A 20496-nucleotide genomic window follows, 5' to 3' on the forward strand; every position below is an offset into this window, starting at 1 on the left:
AAATATAAATAGTATATTTTTAGCGCCGGACGGTATAAATTATCGATAGTTCCGCGGTCACACTGTCCGCCATTTTACGCTGACAATTTTTTCGCAAGATTGGAGAAAATAGTTCGTGCTCGAGTAGAATGTAAATAGTTTTAGATTTCATCCACGGACGACTACGAGCAAAGGCAATTATCTTGCTAATTGTTTTGAGGGAGAGATTCCCCGGTAAAAGCGAGGAGAAGCACGCCGGTTTTGCTCCGGCTTGCTCTGAAAACTGTACGAAGCGTGAGTGCGAGTGCGACAGAGACGGAACGAGTGCCGAGTGTGTGTGTGCGTGCGAAAGTTGGAAAAGCGGCGAAAAATCAGTTATTACGCCTAGCAAGAGTTCATTTTCCGGCTCAACATGGCCGACGTGGTCTTGGATCTGTACGCGGAGGACCTAGACAAGGACTTTGCCGGGCAGGCTCAGGTAAGCCACCGAAAAAAGGAGTCCCTTTCCGGGCGCGTGTGTATGTATACACTAGGGTGGATCGATGTGCCGAAAAAAGTCGTTAAGGGGTGAACGCTATTTTGAGGGGATTCAGCAAGTAGTAACCTTCAAACATGAGTTCTTAAATCTTGGTTATAGCAACATATATCTAAGCTCATGCTGCCTTAAAAGCTAGGGAGGATTTAAACACATGGTGTTTTCGAGATTAGACTTCTTAAATTTTAGCTTGAAAATTCAGACACATGTTAATCTAGAAGCTGAAATTAAGGAATTCATTTAATTTAAAGGAAAGAAAGGAATGATGAGTAACCAAATTATATTCATTTTTTTTTTCCATTTAGTTGTTCTGCAAAATAACCTGCTCACTTTTCGTTAACCCATACACTAACTTTCTTTTTCCTTACAGGACGAATTTGGTGGCGATGGCGTGGACTTGTACGATGACATAGGCGGTCCCACAGAGGCTGCCGCTTCCGGTGGTGGGGGCGGCGGCACGCCGTCCGCAGATGGAGCAGCCGGACCGGGCTCCGGGGACTCGGGCGAACGGATTTCAGGCGGTCCTAATGGAGTTTACCATCAGAGCGGTGGTAGCCTCACTCCGACCATGAACCGCCGCTACCAGCTGTACGTGGGTAATCTCACCTGGTGGACCACCGACCAGGACATCGCCAATTCGCTGCGGGACATTGGTGTGAATGATCTGCAGGAGGTGAAGTTCTTCGAGAACCGGGCCAATGGGCAGTCGAAGGGCTTCAGCGTCATCTCGCTCGGTTCGGAGTCCAGCCTGCGCGCCGTGCTTGACCAGCTGCCCAAGAAGGAGATGCACGGCCAGGCACCGGTGGTCACGTACCCCAGCAAGCAGGCGCTCACCCAGTTCGAGAGTCTGCAGAAGACGCGCCCGGTCCCGCCGCCGCAGCAGAATGGACCACCGAGGGGTCCGGCACCGCCCAGCATGGGTGGCGGACCAATGCCCTCTGGACATCCGGGCGGACCGCAGGGAGGTGGACCGCCTGGCCATCCGCCGCGGGGTATGAACACCATCATGCAGCCGGGCCAGTACCGGCCGCAGCACATGTCGCAGGTGCCCCAGGTGGGCGGACCCAACTCCGGACCTCCACGAATGCAGGTGTGTTTTCATTTCACTGGCCCCCGCATTGCCCTAATAGGTCTCATTGTTCGTAGAAACACCGCTCGGGTCTTATTTGTTTTGTTTCTACATTCCTACACATTTTATAATTTTCCGATTTTCATCAAAATTGTTCTGAATGCAAAATTTCCTTACTTAAGTAAAATTAGAAAACCTAGTTATACGACTTGATATGTAGTTTATAGACGAATATATCATATTGCTGTTGATCGTTCTAACTATTCGACAGTTTCTCACAGTTCTTTTGTACACTTTTTTGTAAACTAAACTCATGCCTTCGTACAAACAAGTTTCTAGCAACAAAAAAAAATTATGTGACTTGTTATGTGATTTATAAATGGTTGAGTTCCAACACTGTTCTTAAAATTTTGTACATTTTTAAACTAAACTCAAGCTGTCGTACGTACTAAGTTTCTAAGTTTGTTGGTGTTTATGATTTTAAGTACTTTATATAGTAAATTATTTCGGTTTATATATGATTATTTCAGAGCAATTTTCGTAGCACTCCTCAGCGTAAGACATTTTGTATTCTATTATTTTTCTTTGCATTAGTTATAAACCCTTAGTCATGAACAAAAAAACTGTAATAATTTGAAATCGAGCGTCAGAAAGGCATTAAGTGCCCCCAATTAGGCTATACCTTTTGATTTAATTCTGTTAATGTATCTTCTTACGAGTATCTGTAATTGTAAAAAAAAAACCGCTATTGTTATACAAAATGTTTATGTATTACGATTTACGTTCTATTCCATGTCTTTGACAACGCTTACGCACACTTCTACCCCACAACAACAACTACTACTCCAACATAAACGTAATACGTATTAATATAGCCGCCGATGCATCCGCAAGGCGGGCTCATGGGCAACCAACAGCCGCCACCCCGGTATCCGTCAGCGCAGGGCCAATGGCCAGGTCAGCGGCCAGGCGGACCACGACCAGGTCCACCGAACGGACCGCCTCAACGACCAATGGTAACAATCCCCAAAGCACTGAGTCCTTTGTAATCTATGCCATTACTATATACTCTAAAGCAAGAAACCGAGAGAGAAACGAAGACTAACCGAACTTAAGTTAACCTTAGTTAACTTAGTCTTAAGCGATGTATTCAGAACATTTAAAGTAATTCCACAGATCAGTCCATGCAACACCCACTCATATCCTAGCTAAGACATGTATGCCCTCCTCAGGAACAGTAACTAATCCCAATATTTTCGCCTTGCAGTTCCAAGGAGGACCCATGGGCATGCCCGTAAGGGGTCCGCCGGGTCCCGACTGGCGCCGTCCGCCCATGCACGGTGGTTTCCCGCCGCAGGGCCCACCTCGCGGCCTTCCGCCAGCGCCAGGACAGGGCGGACCGCACGGCGCCCCCGCACCCCACGTGAATCCGGCGTTCTTCAACCAGCCCGGCGGCCCTGCCCAGCATCCGGGCATGGGTGGCCCGCCCCACGGAGCCCCCGGTCCACAGCCTGGCATGAACATGCCACCGCAACAGGGCATGAACATGCCGCCGCAGCACGGACCGCCGCCTCAGTTCGCCCAGCATGGACCGCGTGGTCCGTGGCCGCCACCGCAGGGTAAGCCACCGGGTCCCTTCCCCGACCCTCAGCAGATGGGTCCACAACTGACGGAGGTGGAGTTCGAGGAGGTGATGAGCAGAAATCGCACAGTCAGCAGTTCAGCGATCGCCAGGTGAGTGCTAAAAGTCCGCGAATTTTTATGAAATTATTATAATTTAATTACGACTATCAGACGACTGAAAAAGTTAATCATATTAATTTTAACATAATATCAATCTTCAAACATGGTTAACAAATTGGGTCATACACTATTTATTTTATTACAAATTCATTGCGTGGTTCAAACATGAGTCGAATTAAAAAACAATGTTTAAAGTTAAAATTAAAAAAGAGTCTGCATCAAAATTAAATTAATTACAATTCATCGCATAACAATTCGTTCATTTCAAAGATTTTACTTTGTTTTATTGAAAAATCTTTCCTCGTACCTTTGTTTGCGTTGCGGTTTTTTGTTAACACTTTCGAGAAGCCCGTTTTCTATGCTAATTTATGCGTTCCAATTCTATGATTTCAGAGCTGTTTCTGATGCGGCCGCTGGAGAATATTCGAGCGCCATCGAAACGCTGGTCACAGCCATTTCGCTGATCAAACAGTCCAAGGTTGCGCATGACGAGCGCTGCAAGATCCTGATCAGCTCGCTGCAGGACACGCTGCACGGCATCGAGGCCAAGAGCTACAACAGGCGCGAGAGGTCGCGGTCCAGGGAGCGATCCCATCGCAGCCGGCAACGGCGTGAGCGATCCACTTCGAGGTACCGCGAGCGTTCTCGGGAGCGAGAACGCGATCGGGATCGTGAGCGTGAGCGTGATGGCGGGTAAGCTCAATATTATGACATCATTTAATGTTCACATAAACATACGTACAACTTTTATGGCTTTGCAGCAGCTATCGGGAGCGGTCACGCAGCAGAGAAAGGGAACGTCAGGCTCCAGATCACTACAGAGATGACAGGTAAAGAAATTCGACTGCATATAATTCGTTTCGCTGTCTCATTTAAAAGTTGGAGATAAATTATTTATTTTTCTACATTTAATAACTTTGCTCTCATAACCACATGTCAAAATTTGATTTTAAAACCGATTTTCTGATGTATTTTTGCAGTAAAACTCAGAAAAATTCAAAATTTGTGAAGTCTAAGACTTATTTGTAAAACGTAAAACGTTTATTTTTTAACATTACTTGTATAATCTTCCATTGATAAAAAGTGTAATGTATTTATCTTATTGCATTTTATATTTTTAAAAAATGTCAAATCATTAAGAAAAAAGAAACTAAACAAACCTTAAGTAGTAGGTTCCTTGCAAAGAACTTTCAGTATCTAAAACTTAAAAATCTCCACCAAAAAATAGAGAGAAATGTTTGAAACGAAAATACATTCTGAAATGTGTTAGCTTAATAAGCTTAAATTAATTGAAAGACTCACGATACGTCCAACCAAATGTGAAAATAGCAGGCGAATTATTCTTTAATTCCAAGTGTGAACAGAAAGTTAATTTGCATCCCATTCTCCGACAACAGCCGATCGGTACGTCCGCGAAAGTCACCGGAGCCCGTGGTCGCCGAGGCTGCAGAGGCGCCATCATCGAAGCGCTACTATGAGGACCGCGAGCGATACCGCTCCTCGGACCGGGAGCGGCGGGATCGGGATCGGGACCGTGACCGCGAGAGGGAGCGCGACCGCGACAGGCGCGAGGAGCACCGTTCCCGGCATTGACTGCCGTAAATGGAGGAGTTCGAGCAGCGCCAGTGGATCGTAATCAAGAGTAAAGATGAAACGCAGATAACAGATAACTAAACACACTCTATTAACAAACAATAAGCCGCAGCTTTGTGGGAGGACAAGCTAGCCACAATTAACAGATTTTCGATTTGTATCTAACATTACCAATACGTAGGATATGAATATGGCATACAGCATAGTTCTCCTAGACATACTAAAATAAGCCGAAATGCTGACAAGATTTTACCAACGACGGACGAGGACTGCCTCTGGATATCTCCGACTTCTCATCCCAGCATCCTGGCAGCAGCAAAAGCGACACCGAAGTAAGCAGCAGGAGGATCGGTCGAGGAGGCAATGGGACATCTAGCGTTGGACGTTTTAGACATTGGTGGGCACTGGATCATCAAACAACAAACACCTAGCAGTCCTGCAACGCCGTCGCAGCAGAATTTCAATATTATTGTACTCTAAAATTTCGGTTTATTTAATAAAACATAAACGTATGAAAAAAGAATTGTTCCAGAAAAAAAAACCATCTACAAAAACTGTGTTGAATTGTGTGTCTTTTTGTACTCTTATTACAAAAACCAAACCTAAAATTATTAGTTAATGAATTTATAATTGTACAACAACATTGTATGTAAAAATACCAAAACTATTATTGCACTTGTGCGTGCAATTAAAATTGAAATTGTTATATTAACAAAATCATTCCGCCGACTGAGGCTGAAAATCGTTAGGCCTAATGTATTTTCAATGATTTCGCGATTCTTTTGTTGTAAACATCCCCCATGCATTTGTTTAAACATGTTTTTATTTATCATATAAATTTAAGTCGATCATAGTTGTGTGCCTGTGACTGAGTGTGAGTGGAATTGTAGCATTTGAATGCCGACTGACCCCATCCTCAAATACGGATGGGGAATCCATAGTGAAATATGTTTGTATAGAATAAGTCGAGTGTATGATTTTTTGGCAAAATACGATAACTTTAGACTAAATTAGTCTATAAACAAGTCCTAAACGCATTTAGCGTAGTTTACTTTACTAACGCTCGAATTTGATGTAGTTCCTAACATAGATTCAAAGAAAAAACGAAGTTGTTTAGATCCCACCGAGATACTGTACTACTCGCGGCTCATTTTACTAAACTTAGCTTTCCAATTGTATCATCTACATTTTACTTTTTTAAATTTTAGCTTTACTTTTTATTTGTACATACATTTTGTAAACGATACTCGACTAAGATCATGTCGCACTAAACCCGAATTACAATTACACCTCTGTATACGCAACTCTACGATTTAAAAGTACCTGTAACTCTCCGCAGAGCGGGAGCCTAAAGGTGTTATGAGTATTATGAGCTTACAATTTTTGACTGAGATTGTGATATTGATGAAACAAAGTACATATGAAATTACATATAGAAACGAATACTGTCTGTTAAGTCATGCCATATCAGGTAAAGTTGTCCTATTTCTATGGGACTCTATATATAGTTTGTAAACTTTTTGGAGATCCTTTGTTTTACAAATAATTAAGAGGATCTTAAGTCAAATCCTGGATATACTTTATGATTTACAAAATACCTATAACTTTGCACTATGTTTTTAGAAAATACGTCAATTGACTTGTTTGGATCTAGCGCAAAATAAAAAACTTATTTTATTAGACGTATCGAACTTCGTTACTTTTCAAATGGAAAGTATGACGAGCGCACCTCACACGTCATTAATACAACCATCTGGAAGGTTCGTAAAATTTAACCGTTAACCAGCACTGACGCAGGTAAAAAAGCCAAAACATTCCCTTATCACCAGTGTTGACGGAATTTTGATTTTTCTAGCAAAAAGATATTCCATAACTGATACTGGTGATTCAAATAAAAGTCTGGTTTTTCTTACTACTCTCAAAGCCGCTGATGGACCAACACTTTTCATTTTCCAAAATAGGGAGTTAAGAGGCGAAAGTAATTCCAATATTATTTATACTTAGGATATTGAGGATCAGTTTTTGCCGATTATTTAAAAGGATTAAATAAATTTAAAAAGGCTTTTAAAGTACAAGCTAAATATAGCTGTAAAAAGCTAAGCTATCATCTTTCGCTGCAGCAACTGCAGAGTTACCCAACACTGAAACCTGATAAAGGCGAAGAAAATTTTGTGAAATACAGAAAGGAAAACGAGAAAAAAGAGACTAGCTGAAGTAGGCGCACCAAAACAAACAGTCAGATATAAAACTTCGACCTCAACAGTTCGCATTCTCCTCCGTTTGATCCAGAATTTAAACTTTAACCGGAAAGTAGGAACATAAAGTTCTAGAAAAGAAAGACCATTATGGCAGACACTGCAAATTTCATTCACGAACGATTCCAGACGTTTATGAACGGCCTCGGTGACCGTTAGTAAGTATTACGTGCCGATGGGTCATCGCAAAGCGCAAAGTCTTGGGTTCAACTGCGTCACACTGACGTGTTGTTTTGGTATCCAACCACATCAACAGTTGGTCGACCACCGGATCGATGGGCCTTGAAACTAATGGTATACTTATGACTCCTCCTCCTCTTCCTTCCTTGCCCCCAGTGAGCCCTACGTGCGCGAGCACCTGTCCAAGGTTTACATGGTCCTGGGCAGCACTGCCGCCGCCACGGCCATGGGAGCCCTGCTCCAGATGCGCGGCTTCCTCGATCTGGGAGTCCTGGCGGCGGTGGCCACACTGATCCTGGTCCTGGGCCTGCACTTCTACAAAGACGATGGCAAGAACTACTACACACGACTGAGCATGCTCTACGCATTCGGATTCTGCTCTGGCCAGACCCTCGGACCGCTCCTCGGCTATATATGCAGCATTAATCCGGCCATTATCCTATCGGCCCTCACCGGCACCTTTGTCACCTTCGTCACGCTCTCCCTGGCCGCCCTCTTGGCCGAGCAGGGCAAGTACCTGTACCTGGGCGGAATGCTGGTCAGCGTCATCAACACCATGGCCCTATTGAGTCTCTTCAACATGGTGTTCAAGTCATATTTCGTGCAAGTGGTGAGTGAAACATATTTCTACTTTTCAAATCTTTTTAAGTCTTATTACCTATTATTAAATATAAAATATACATTTTTATAGACTCAACTCTACGTCGGTGTTTTCGTGATGGCAGCCTTCATCGTCTATGACACCCAGAACATCGTGGAGAAGTGCCGGAACGGAAACCGAGATGTGGTGCAGCATGCCCTAGATCTGTTCTTCGATGTGCTTAGCATGTTCCGTCGTTTGCTGATTATCCTGACACAAAAGGTAGGTCATCAGGACTGGGCTAACTCCACCGATCAATTGCTGTATAGCCAACTTCACTCAGCTCAAGACTTTCATGGTTTAAGGCGATTAACGCCCAATCGAATCGGCCGAATTATCTTGGTCAGATAATCCTTGAACAGTCGCTAATCACTTTGCAAAAGCTTTCCAAAATGAAATTCGCTGTGATAAACCATTTCAAACGGTATTTCATGCAGCCAAGGCAATAAGTATACTTTCACAAAGTCAGGCTAGGATCCTCGGATGTTTGTAAACACTTGTGGGAAGTATATTTATTTCCGGGAACTGCGAATGGAACTTTTTGCAAAGTTTTCTAGCTGTTTGTGAAACTATATTTGTGACCTTGGCTTTGAAAACAATGGGAAATAAATAGTAATACTCATTATTTTTTGCAGGAGGAGCGTAAACAGAATGAACGTCGCAAGAGAAACTAAGTCAATCTTTAAACAAGCCCAACCAGCAAAACAAAACATCTGGCGAGGGAAAAGGCGGTTGGTAGTTATCTCTTTCTAAAAATTTATTCGCATATAAATTATAAAGGGCCGTGTACATTTGGCTTTAAATTTACACACAACTGTTCAATATGAAACCCATGCAAATTCCCTATTCAATAAATACCACAAAAAGTCAGCTCATCCGCATTATAGTCGCAAATGGAGTTGACCAAACACGGCGCACTAGATTGACCATGTTGATAGTATCGATTGGGGGTTGGAGGGCCATTTAATTAGGCTAAGTGCAAGCTGCAGGTAATAGCTAAACGTTGGACGAAGTTGGTCATTCGAAGTTTTAGTTTCCAACGGACAGGATGGCGCAGACGGAGGATACAGTGCAACCCCTATTGCAGCAGTTTCAGCAGCTGTTCTTCATATCAAAGATAGCCGGGATTCTGCCGCAAGATCTGGAGAAGTTTCGCTCCCGGAATCGGATGGAGAAATCTCGCAATGGCATGATCTACATGATTGGCACTCTTATCGTCTACGTTTTGGCCTACAATTTTCTAATCTACTCCTTCGGGGAGGAGGACCGAACTCTCAAAGCCTCGCAGAGTCAGTGAAGCATAACCCATGGAAGGGGTAAACTCATTACCTAGTTTTTTTCCTTCTCAGGCACCTTGACCTTTGTGATTGGCTTGTTCCTGACCTATATTGGGCTCATCATGATGGCCAGCGACCAGTTGACCGCCCTACGAAACCAGGGCAGGATTGGTGATATTTACGAGCGCATCCGTCTGGTGGACGAGCGTCTGTACAAGGAGAACTGTGTGATGGACAATAGTACCATTGGTCGGCGCATCCGGATCATGCTCGTCATGACGGTCATCTTTGAGTTGTCCATTTTGCTGGCCACGTATCTCAAGCTAGTCGACTACTCGCAATGGATGTCCTTGCTGTGGCTAGTGTCGGCTATTCCCACGTTCATTAACACGCTGGACAAGATCTGGTTTGCTGTTTCGCTTTATGCATTGAAAGAGCGTTTTGAGGCCATCAATGCTACGCTGGAGGAGCTGGTGGACACACACGAGAAGTATAAGCTGTGGCTCCAAGGCGGCCGGGATGTCCCACCTCCGTTGGATAGCTCCCAGCCGCCTCAGTATGACAGCAATCTGGAGTATCTGTACAAGGAACTTGGAGGCCTGGACATGGGTTCTATTGGAAAGAATTCGGTGTCGGGCTCGGGAAAGAATAAGGTGGCTCCCGTGGCCCACTCCATGAACTCTTTTGGAGAACCAATCAATGCGGCCACCGGTAAGCCTCCACCCAACCCCTTGGCCCCCAATTTGGTCCACGAAAGCGAACTGGGAAATGCTGCCAAAGTAGAGGACAAGCTAAACACTCTGTGCCAGGTGCACGACGAGATCTGCGAGATTGGCAAGGCTATGAACGAGTTGTGGAGCTATCCCATCCTGTCGTTGATGGCCTATGGGTTCCTGATTTTTACGGCTCAATTGTATTTCCTTTACTGCGCCACACAGTTCCAGTCGATTCCCTCACTGTTCCGCTCCGCCAAGAATCCTTTCATCACGGTCATCGTCCTGAGTTATACGTCCGGAAAGTGTGTGTACCTCATCTACCTGAGCTGGAAGACTTCGCAGGCCTCCAAGCGCACTGGCATCAGTCTGCACAAGTGCGGTGTGGTGGCAGATGACAATCTTCTCTACGAAATAGTAAACCACTTGTCGCTGAAGCTGCTCAACCACTCGGTGGACTTTTCTGCCTGCGGCTTCTTCACTCTGGACATGGAGACACTGTATGGCGTGAGTGGCGGGATCACCAGCTACCTGATCATTCTGATCCAGTTCAATTTGGCCGCCCAGCAGGCCAAAGAGGCCATCCAGACGTTCAACTCGCTGAATGATACCGCCGGCTTGGTTGGTGCCGCCACCGATATGGATAATGGCAGCTCCACGCTGCACGACCTGGTGACCACCACCATGCTTACGCCGGCGGGCTAAAGCTACGCGTTTTTGAATTTTTCAATATTTAGAGCACCTCCTGGCACTTTTATTTTTGGCTTTGGCACTAAATAAACTCTCACAAAGCAACTCGGCGTTTATATTCGGCACGAGCATCCTCGACTTCTTTGAGAAGATCAGCATATATGGCATTAGCTCCATCGAAGTCTAGTATGGCCACGCAGGAGATCTGTCCCCGCTTTTGTAGGGCATATGCTAGCTCCCTTCTGACCAGAGGGAAGCAATAGGTCACTTTTTGCTGCTGGCACTGAAATTTCAAGCCCTCTATGGTCTCATCCAGACCACCTACAAAACGAAATTGTTATCTATTGTCTTCCAAATGTTTGGGTTACTCACTTTCTCCCGGACAGATCTCACAATCGGTGGCCAGGAGTAGCAGTTTCACCTTGTTGATCCTCAGCCTGGCCAGAGCCTCGCGAAAACCCAAAACCAAACGGGGATGTGCACGGGCTTTGATCTCGTTTTTGGCAAATGCACGCTTCTGGAAGCGATCCAAGTCCTTGAGCAGCTGGATGGTCAACTCCTTGAGGCGCGGGCGGGTGCAATTGTCGCAATAGCTGGAGAGGATTATAAATGATATCTTTAAGGAGTATAAACGCGAAGAGCAAACCTTCTGAAGCGTCGTGAGTGTATGGAATGAGTTTCCTTTGCTTGAGGACTGTTTTTGGGAGCGGGCTCATTCAGAGTTAGCTTCTGGACATGTTGTTCCACAGGAATAGCATCTTCATGGATCTCTGGACAACCTGCCACGAGTTCATCAGTTTCCTTTTCAGCGACTTCCCTATCAGCCCTTTTCAAAGTGCGATAGCTACGTACGGACTTCTTTAATTTCGTAACCTTTATCTTGGGATCGAGACGCGTTTTGCCCTTGGATTTGGTTGCTATATAGATACTCCTTGTTATGATTAAATGTGGCTTTCTGGTTTTTCTGGCCTTGATCTGCCGCTGCGTTGGCCGCTTGACGACGAAGTCCAGGAGCGACGCTTGCTGCTCCGGTTTCCTGTGCTTGTTTTTGTACTTGGAGCTTCGCGGAGTGTTCCTGGTCTCTGTGCTTTTATCATCGTTTTTGCTAATTTTCTGGTAAGTGCATTGGTCTATAAGGTTTATTTTGTCGGAATTTCGGGACATTTTTGCTGGAGCATCTCTAAAGCAGTGTTGATCAACGCTTTAATGTTGTTCAGCCGTTTTCACCACACTTGATAACAAAAAGGCAGTGCTGGCAAACAAATGTAGCCGTCCCATAAAAAGGGGAAACCCAGAATAATACTCATCATTTGTCTTCAGAAGCTCCACCATTCACAGTTCTTAATTTGGTTTCCAAGTAAAAATGAGCTTTGCTTCGCATTTGCAAACGATTTTGGAGAAATTGTTAATTTCTGATAAAAGCCGGGCCGTTTATACAAAAGACGCTGAGGAAATTCAAAATTATGTGGTAGAGGAACTAAAACGAGTAGACGCCACTTTTCGCAACGTTTTCGACGGACTAAGCCTGGGTGGTAAGTAATTTGATATTAAACAATCGAGTTTTGTGAACTTGTGAGCAACCGACACAAATCCATCAAATAAAATATTATTTTAAAGTTCTCAGAATCGACAGAAAGCCAATAAAACGTTGCAAACTTACATACTTATAAGTTGTAACCCCTTAGGGGGTTTTTTTTACCCTCGTAATTACAAGAGATAACCAAAGTTATCAGTTTGAACTACTCCAACGTGCAGTTTCCCATGAAATGTATTTTTTATTGTGAATTTTATGTGTGATCGAAATATTGACCTTGAGGGGCCTGATTATAGAGTGTACACATTAAATTGATAAATTCCTTCATTATTATATCAATTTTTCCAAGAAAAAAATGTAGTTATAAAAAGTATTTTTATTTATAGGAAGCTACTTGGACCGCGTGAAACTGGACGTTCCCGATGAATTTGACTTGCACATGAAACTCAAATTTCCATTTGATATCAGCCCGAATTCTGCAAGTATCAATGATGGGTTTATCTATTTGGAGGGAACTTTGATTGTAGCACCGTGCCAACGCATCCATCGCCTTCAAGTTCAAGATTGGTTGCGCAATGCATTCCATAAGGTGTTCGAGTCATATCCAACGTTTACCAGCTCCAGTGGCCAAACTTACAAATTAAGATACACTCTTGAGGGATATGGCTGTGCCCATACAATTGTAGCCGTAGGCAAAAGTCGCTCCATTTCTTTCGATTTGGTGCCGGCTTTTGAATTCACGGGACGGCAATGGCCACTTAAGGTTCCTCCAGTCCGTGCCGAGGTCCGCGCAAATTGGCCTTGGTTCGCTATTCCGCAAAAGATGCTGAAGTCAAAGGCTAAGACCACATTCATGGTTTGTGCACCCCACTGGGAGCGTGAAATGATGAAGGGTTCGGATAATTTGAAGAACGTGCTGCGTCTGATGAAAGGATTAAGGGACGCCCACGTTATGACGTTGCCGCACTTGTCCAGCTATATGTTGAAAACAGTGTTGCTCCTTCGAATTGACGAAGTTGACTGGCAAAGGGACTTAGGCACTCTTTTGGTGGAGATGTGGAGCCATTTGGTGGATCATCTACGAGCTGGCCGGCTGGAATTTTTCTGGGCAAGGGGACACAACATATTCGTGCGTATGAATCAGGTGGAAATTAAGAAATGCCTTAAAACTTCTGAGGTCCTGCTCCAGAAACTTCGTTCGGCTCAGTTGAATACGGGCTATCTTCATGTGGCAGATCTTTTCAATTTTTCAACATTCGTTGTTATTTAGATTGGAATGTTTTTGGATAACAACTTAATGTTTATTTTTTCCAAACTTCAGTCTCCACTGAGTTTGTTTACATATAAGAAAAAAGCTTATGTATGCGAAAACAATAAAATTGTTTGCCCGTCTCGGATGTCGAATAAATAAACAACTTGAAATATACCAAAGTTTCAATTTAACTCAAAATGATTTCTTTACATTCTTTGTTGTTGTTAATAAATTGATTTACCTTTTATTTATGTATAATTCGATACAACTATGAGTGTTAAATACCTTATGACGAGACAACTTTGAACTTACAAGCTACAAGTAAGCGGGTAGGCAGTTGCTTACCCTGGAATTATCAACGGTAAGTACTAGGTAAGAGTCTAGTTCGGAGGGAATTCGCTATAACCGAATGCTGCTCTCGATGGACATGTGCAAATCGTTGAACTCCTTGAGGTGGGAGAGTATGGCGTCCCGTTCCCGCTCGTAAATCTCCCAGAACTTCAGGTATTGGCTGACGTGCTGCAGGACCAGGTTGCGGGCAAAGTCTAGGCAGCTCCTCACGTTTCGCATCCGCCGCCTGCAGCTGGCCAGGACCGAACGCACCTGCTGCTCCGGCTCCAGTTGGGCGATCACAAAGGCGAATACGCTTTGGACATCAATTCGCACGTCGGTGGGGAACACTACGGATTCGGTGGGCTTTGCCTGCGGGAAGACAATCAGCGACGGCGAGATCGGCATGGCCAGTTCCCAGGGCAGATCGTTGGCCTGGCTATCGAAGCTAACGAAGTGCACTTCGGCGCTGCTCAGTAGCGCCGAAACCTGCAGGAACGCTTGCGACAAAACGCCAGATAGTGCGCAGTCCGGGCGATGCATAAATACCACGTTGGTGGCGTTAGGTTGCTGGAGCGCCTTGAGCAACATTTGCCTGTTGTATTTCCGGCTGTACCCCGAATCCATCGTAGCAGGCGCGTTCCTGTGAGTCCTGGGCAACGTTCTGGCGTAGAACTGCCGTATAAAATCCTTTAGTGCCACATACGAGAAGGTATGCTGCTGAGGCATCACGTACATCGACTCCTCCGCCGCATCCACAATGAAAACCTGAACCTGCTGATGGTGCTGCGGGATGCCGAGCTGATGCAGATAGTCCCGATACTTTACCGAATCAAAGATCACCACCCCCAGCGAACGATTGTGGGCGGCATGCTCTGCAGAGTGCTGCCAAATGAGTTGGCCATACTTGGTGACCATCTTGGCAATCCCGATCTTCATGGCCGGCGTTCCATGCTGCGAGTGAGCCAGGCAGAGATTCCGCGAGTGCAGCCTCAGCAGGAGGGGAACCTTTCGATTTCTTAGGTGATTGCTGTGAGCGAACTGCCTCCAAACGTGGTTTAGGTACGAGTTAATCCGATAATAGTTGGCCAACGTGGCTTGGCTTTTTCTCCAGATGGGATGGCAGCTCTGCGCTTGATCTGTGTCCCAAAACAGCTCTTTGGGAAATTGCATTAGTGAGAAGGAATCATTCGCCTGCTCCTCCGATGTGTTCCAGTAATCCTCGCACCCCTCAGACTGTTTCTTTTGAGCAGTGGCCATCTCCTCACCCATGACACTGGCATGGTGGTAGTGATTCATCCGCACACCCATGGCCAGCACGGGAACATGGCGCGCCTTCATGGCAATGGTCATGGGGGTGCCATATCCGTTGGAGAACAGTGACATGTTCTTTAGAGTGTTCCGCACCCAGCGCAGAATGTCCATTGTCTTCCAGTCACCGGAAGTACTGGTGAACGTATGCACTCCATTTCGACTGTCGATGACTATCAATTGGGGCAGTCTGGAGTCTGGCGCCTTCAGCATCTTATGGGCACTGCTGCCGAAGTTCACTGTGAAGCGGATATTCCTCTCCGGATCCAGTTCCAGCCAGCGCAGGCCAGCGGCCAGGTATCGCTTGAAGGCTGGATTGTCCGGCGAGTCTATCAGGCCCAGAACCACTGCATCCGAGTGTTTTCGGATGGCGGCAAGCTCCTGGCTGCTGTGCGCCCGGTCCAGCGGCTGCAGCAGGTGGTTCATGAACCGGGCCAGCTCCTCGAAGCTCCAAGCGCCCTGGTACTGCAGCATCTGCTTCTGGCCGTAGCGCACCACCAGAGTGGGCCATTTGTCCGGATAGCCGCCTGCTCCAACGACTCCGGGCGCCGGCATCAACGTGCGGCTGCAGTTGCACTGCAGATGCCAGCAGTCGATGGCCCCAAAGAAGGCGTACTCCTGGTAGTAGTGAGCCAGTCCATTGTACACCAGTCGGGCCTGCCGGGCTTCGCTGGCCCACGACACGTAGTAGAAAAGCAACGAGATCTCGGACTCGGCCGCTTCCGCTCGAATCTGGGACACACTGCGACCGGGGCACTCGCCGATGATCACCTGGTCGGATTTGGGGGACCTGGAGGCGTTCAACTGACCAACTGAGAGGGCCAAAAGCACCAGGTAAGCAATTATTTTCATTGCAACCGGTGCGAAGCTAATTGGTGGACAAAAACAACAACAGCCACCGCGCGAACAGATGTTCACAGAAATGCTGGTTACACTGCTAAATTGGCAGTGCTGGGAAACGTGTCAAAATCGTGGAACAGTTTGTGAACAGGCACTTAAAAGATATATTCAAAATTATTTTCAATGTTTACAATACGCTTAAAGTTTTTCAATCGTAGATAAGCTTTAGTTTTTATTTGGACGCAAATTAAAAATCTAATACAAACATTAACTTGTATAAAATAAATATATAAGAAGGCAATATATTTTAAAATTAAATAATTATACGCCTGATAAATAAGCTTTCTAATAATTTGTTAAGCCACATTAAATATATTAAACCATATGATAAGCAGGCAACGTTTTTCAACACCAATTGCCAGACGGTCCTTCTAGTCTCTACACACTGTCGCACACTGCCCGCCGTTATCGATAGCAACACTATCGATTCCAAGTGATGTTAATTAATCACTTTTACTGTTTACTTTTTTAATTAAAACTGCGTTAATTTAATTAACCACAACGGCAGCTCCTGACCCACTGCGAATTGTAAACGACCACGCATCAGTTGTTGCAACGAGAAAAAGGAAACCACTCAAAGGAAAACCACTAGGAAGTTGCCAATCAAACCCATCCAAAAAAATCAAGCAACAACAATAACTGGAGTGTGTTTTTGCGCGTGTGTGTGTGTGGGGAGTGCATAGTTAAATCAGTGAATAATTTACCGTTCGGCCTTCGCCTTCCCCTGAGGAAACAACAACAAAGTTTCACGTTCACTTACACCCACACACACATACGTACGCACCTCGCATTTGCACGCATACACACAGGCCAGCCAGCCGATAACCTGTGTGTGAGGCAATCGTCGTCATCGTCCGAAATCAAATCACCAATCGGTAAAAACAACAATAGCAGCTGCAGCATAATCAACAAATAAATATATAGGACTCCAATATGGGACTGTTATTATCGCGACTGTGGCGGATGTTTGGCAACGAGGAGCACAAGTTGGTGATGGTCGGTCTGGACAATGCGGGTAAAACGACTATCCTGTACCAGTTCCTCATGAACGAGGTGGTCCACACCAGTCCCACGATCGGTTCCAATGTGGAGGAGGTCGTTTGGCGGAATATCCACTTCCTGGTCTGGGATCTGGGCGGTCAGCAGAGCCTCCGAGCCGCCTGGAGCACCTACTACACGAACACAGAGCTGGTGATCATGGTCATCGACTCCACGGATCGGGAAAGGCTGGCCGTAACGCGGGAAGAGCTGTACCGAATGCTGCAGCACGAGGATCTGAGCAAGGCCAGCCTGCTGGTCTACGCCAACAAGCAGGACCTCAAGGGTTCCATGTCAGCGGCGGAAATATCGCGGCAACTGGACCTGACCTCTATCAAAAAGCACCAGTGGCACATTCAGGCCTGCTGCGCGCTCACTGGCGAAGGACTCTACCAAGGACTGGAGTGGATAGTGCAGCGCATCAAGAACAAATGACCCGCCACACGCTATACTAGCTAATTAATCATTAACAACTAGCTGACTAGAGAAAGTAAACCAATTTTGATATAAACAATTTTTAAGCGTTTCCAAATTGTTTGAAAAGTTGTTGCCAAGCCAATTTTATTTAGTGTAAAATACGTCTGATCGGGAGACCCCTCAACGATTTAAATCTACGTGTATATGGATAATGTCTAGGAGCTAAGCCAATTAACTACGATACTTCCAATAAAATTACAAAATAAACGAGTTTATTTCGACACTGTCGCGTATCAAATTGAATACAAATTACAAATAGAGAAGTGGACGCATGGACGTATTTGCCTCTCTGAGCATTGCCTTGTAATTGACATTGTTGGCTCGATTCGCTGATGTGTGAGATTGTTTGTACTCTATCGTCTAAAATAAATACATGGTTGTGTAAAAGTTAGTGTCTAGGATTAGGTTAAAACGTTAGCATACTAAAATATAGCCACACAAACAATTTGATCACAAAAGTAAAAGCAAAATAAAGAGCGGGGTCAGTGGGTCAAAGATCTAGGTGAGATTGCAGGAGCTGCTGCAGCTCTTTAAAGGCTTTCCCTGGCCCAAAGTTATTGTGTTTTCCGGCACCTCCTCCACATTGTTGGCGTCGTGCTGGCGCTGTCATAGGAGTATTATTAGTTTGGTTTACAGTAAGAGGAGGAATCCCACCTTAAGTTCGTTGGCCAGGCAGCGAAAGGCGTCCTCCACATTCATATTCTCCTTGGCAGATGTCTCCATCACGAACAGGATCTCAGGTATATATTGACACATCTGGCGCGCCTCCTCGAAGTCCACTTCACGCTGCTCCTCTAAGTCGCACTTGTTCCCAACCAGGATTATCAAAACATTGGAAGCCGTGTACCTGCGCACCTCCTCGATCCACTTTTGCAGGTTGGAGAAGGAAGACCGCTTGGTGATATCGTAAACTGCAAGAAAAACACATGGTTGTTTTAAGTAAACAAACACCCACTGATAAGGCGCTGCGCTATTAAAATCAGCGCCAGGCAATCATTTTAAAGCGTTCAGTAGTTATCAGTAGTACTTATTTGCCATGACAAATGGATGGGCGTAGGCCCCGAAACCGAAAGATACTGGACTCACCAATTAAGACCCCGTTGGCCGAGCGATAATAGCTCTGCGTAATAGTGCGAAACCTCTCCTGACCAGCAGTGTCCCAAATTTGCAGCTAAGAAAGTGAAAGGATATGAGTCATAAGAGGCTGAAAAGTTTGGTAATCCTATTCGCACCTTGATTTGCTTGCCCTCCACGGCAATGGTCTTCATGGAGAAGTCCACTCCGATGGTGTTCCCATGACGTTCTATGTAGTTTCCAGTTTTAAACCTGTCCACTATGCAAGTTTTCCCCGTCCCGCAGTCACCAATCAGGACAATCTTGAACAGAAAGTCGAAGTTCTCCTCGTTTGGCAGTGCCATCAGCGTCTGTGGATTACGGGCGGTCATCTTTTGGCCACCGTTCTGGCCGTTTACAGGTCTCCCTTGCCTGCGGCCCTTGTTTTGCAATGACAACAAAGAGTGAAGTAAAACTAAATTTAATTGATACGCAATATCAGCTGTTGGCTATCGATAGGTGGGTCATCGATATGTGCTTAAGATGTTTTTAATTTTGCTGTTTGATATCGAAAATAATTTTGTCATCTCTAAATGAAGTTGAGAGCTAAAATTCAAATTATGCTTTTTGTGGTAGTAGAAATTGAATATGAAAATTAATTAATTGTCTATAGTTTTATTACTGTGAAATTTGATAGAATTTTTCAATTAAAGGAAAATTATTTCAGAATCAGTTCACTTAATTTATATCAAAAAAGCTCATAACCTCTATTATTTATCTTAACTTTAAAAATTAATAGCAATAATATTGGAAAATATAAAAGATATATTTTAAGTTAGCTGTGAACATTATATTTTATTGTTTTAAAATTTCGACCACAGCCAATTTACACGATTTTCCAATACCGACATGCCAGCATGCACCAGTCATTTAGAAATGAAAATCTATTTTGTAGATTGTGACATTACGCAATAAAGCTGTAAATACGTTGACGATTTCTTTAAATGATATACAAATGGAAAGCCCACTTGCGTGCAAATCCATGTGAATCGGGGTACATAGCCCGATTAAGGCGGCGATCACGTAGGTCAGGTTTTCTGATAATGCTGGGGACTCCAATAAATTTTCACCACGTACCTTGATGATGGCGCCATTTGACGCTAAAGAGTTCGTTTTATGGGATTGTTAACATTTATGGTGTGTTTTCAAGAAATTCCACATGTTTTCCCCACGGAAATCTTTGCCAAATAGAGACCTTGACCCACATCTCAACTTTTGCTTCTAAACAGCGAAACGAGACTCACTTTCAAACCGCAGCGGAAGTGGCCGAGAAACATGTTCTATGCATCTCACCTCATGCAAATAAGCTGGCCAACTGCTTCGATTGCCAACCGAATTGGAAACCGCATGCCAGATGCGCCTGCGCGCACGCACTGTCGCATCCATTTCGCATGGAAAGTTTAATTGTGCCGGCCTAAGACGATCTGGGGGCCAAAGTCTAGTCGAGAACTTGTCCCACGATTGGCCCGATGCTGATGGACGTGGTCCACACGGGAAAAAAAGACAAGTAACGATCACTATCATTCGAGAAAATAATGTTTTCGATGGTATCTTGCGTTTCTTTCAATTAATGAAGAGATTTCAAATGAAATGTATGAGTTTCGAAACTCAACAAACTTTTTCTAAAAATACCAGTTTATTATTAAAAGGTTGCCAAAAAAAAAAAAAATAATTAACCTTTAATGCTGTGCTGAAAAAGAAGGTTTCGTGTCAATTAATATAAATTAAGTCTCTTTATATTAATTATTTTAAATATTTAATTTTTACCTCTTTTTTTGTTTGTTTAAATACAACTTTTAATGTGTTGGTGGTCAATTTTAATTATGATTATAAAATTTAAAGATATTTTTTAGTTCCTAGAGTCTAA

The 20496-nt window shown here is 44.6% G+C and overlaps 8 protein-coding genes across 11 annotated transcripts; 5 read left to right on the forward strand and 3 right to left on the reverse strand.

Moving 5' to 3' along the window:
* Window positions 1-54: 54 nt before the first annotated feature.
* Window positions 55-6599, forward strand: LOC108147510 (cleavage and polyadenylation specificity factor subunit 6). Of its 3 annotated transcripts, none has more exons than XM_017274081.2 (7): window positions 55-457; window positions 885-1604; window positions 2459-2599; window positions 2851-3317; window positions 3720-4019; window positions 4088-4156; window positions 4724-6599. In XM_017274081.2, the coding sequence occupies exons 1-7, from the start codon at window positions 392-394 to the stop codon at window positions 4917-4919; spliced, it is 1959 nt and encodes a 652-aa protein (XP_017129570.1). In that variant the 5' UTR covers window positions 55-391; the 3' UTR covers window positions 4920-6599. The 3 variants fall into 3 exon arrangements, with proteins under 3 accessions (XP_017129570.1, XP_017129571.1, XP_017129573.1); XM_017274082.2 differs by having other exon boundaries at window positions 4091-4156; XM_017274084.2 differs by lacking the exon at window positions 2459-2599.
* A 461-nt stretch (window positions 6600-7060) lies between these two features.
* Window positions 7061-8864, forward strand: LOC108147524 (bax inhibitor 1). Of its 2 annotated transcripts, none has more exons than XM_017274107.2 (4): window positions 7061-7332; window positions 7511-7964; window positions 8046-8216; window positions 8278-8699. In XM_017274107.2, the coding sequence occupies exons 1-4, from the start codon at window positions 7265-7267 to the stop codon at window positions 8296-8298; spliced, it is 714 nt and encodes a 237-aa protein (XP_017129596.1). In that variant the 5' UTR covers window positions 7061-7264; the 3' UTR covers window positions 8299-8699. The 2 variants fall into 2 exon arrangements, with proteins under 2 accessions (XP_017129596.1, XP_017129595.1); XM_017274106.2 differs by having other exon boundaries at window positions 7063-7332; window positions 8630-8864.
* Window positions 8865-8970: 106 nt separating this feature from the next.
* On the forward strand, window positions 8971-10728 carry LOC108147522 (gustatory receptor for bitter taste 66a). Its single transcript, XM_017274104.2, has 2 exons — window positions 8971-9283; window positions 9344-10728. The coding sequence occupies exons 1-2, from the start codon at window positions 9043-9045 to the stop codon at window positions 10687-10689; spliced, it is 1587 nt and encodes a 528-aa protein (XP_017129593.1). The 5' UTR covers window positions 8971-9042; the 3' UTR covers window positions 10690-10728.
* On the reverse strand, window positions 10707-11876 carry LOC108147523 (selenocysteine insertion sequence-binding protein 2). Its single transcript, XM_017274105.2, has 3 exons — window positions 11321-11876; window positions 11047-11267; window positions 10707-10995 (listed from the first exon to the last, which is right to left on the reverse strand). Exons 1-3 carry the CDS (start codon window positions 11836-11838, stop codon window positions 10769-10771), a joined length of 966 nt encoding a protein of 321 aa, XP_017129594.1. The 5' UTR covers window positions 11839-11876; the 3' UTR covers window positions 10707-10768.
* Window positions 11877-11967: 91 nt separating this feature from the next.
* Window positions 11968-13630, forward strand: LOC108147520. Its single transcript, XM_017274102.2, has 2 exons — window positions 11968-12206; window positions 12595-13630. The coding sequence occupies exons 1-2, from the start codon at window positions 12038-12040 to the stop codon at window positions 13476-13478; spliced, it is 1053 nt and encodes a 350-aa protein (XP_017129591.1). The 5' UTR covers window positions 11968-12037; the 3' UTR covers window positions 13479-13630.
* A 48-nt stretch (window positions 13631-13678) lies between these two features.
* On the reverse strand, window positions 13679-16093 carry LOC108147519. The gene has a single exon (XM_017274100.1). It carries the CDS (start codon window positions 15951-15953, stop codon window positions 13860-13862), a length of 2094 nt encoding a protein of 697 aa, XP_017129589.1. The 5' UTR covers window positions 15954-16093; the 3' UTR covers window positions 13679-13859.
* Window positions 16094-16392: 299 nt separating this feature from the next.
* On the forward strand, window positions 16393-17723 carry LOC108147533 (ADP-ribosylation factor-like protein 5A). The gene has a single exon (XM_017274117.2). The coding sequence runs from the start codon at window positions 16935-16937 to the stop codon at window positions 17472-17474; it is 540 nt and encodes a 179-aa protein (XP_017129606.1). The 5' UTR covers window positions 16393-16934; the 3' UTR covers window positions 17475-17723.
* Window positions 17712-19056, reverse strand: LOC108147532 (ras-related protein Rab-43). The gene is made up of 4 exons (XM_017274116.2): window positions 18749-19056; window positions 18603-18687; window positions 18171-18427; window positions 17712-18119 (listed from the first exon to the last, which is right to left on the reverse strand). The coding sequence occupies exons 1-4, from the start codon at window positions 18959-18961 to the stop codon at window positions 18015-18017; spliced, it is 660 nt and encodes a 219-aa protein (XP_017129605.1). The 5' UTR covers window positions 18962-19056; the 3' UTR covers window positions 17712-18014.
* Window positions 19057-20496: the final 1440 nt, after the last annotated feature.

Source organism: Drosophila elegans, unplaced genomic scaffold (assembly GCF_018152505.1).
Source record: "Drosophila elegans isolate 14027-0461.03 unplaced genomic scaffold, ASM1815250v1 contig_208, whole genome shotgun sequence".
In the NCBI taxonomy this organism is placed as follows: Eukaryota; Metazoa; Arthropoda; class Insecta; order Diptera; family Drosophilidae; genus Drosophila; species Drosophila elegans.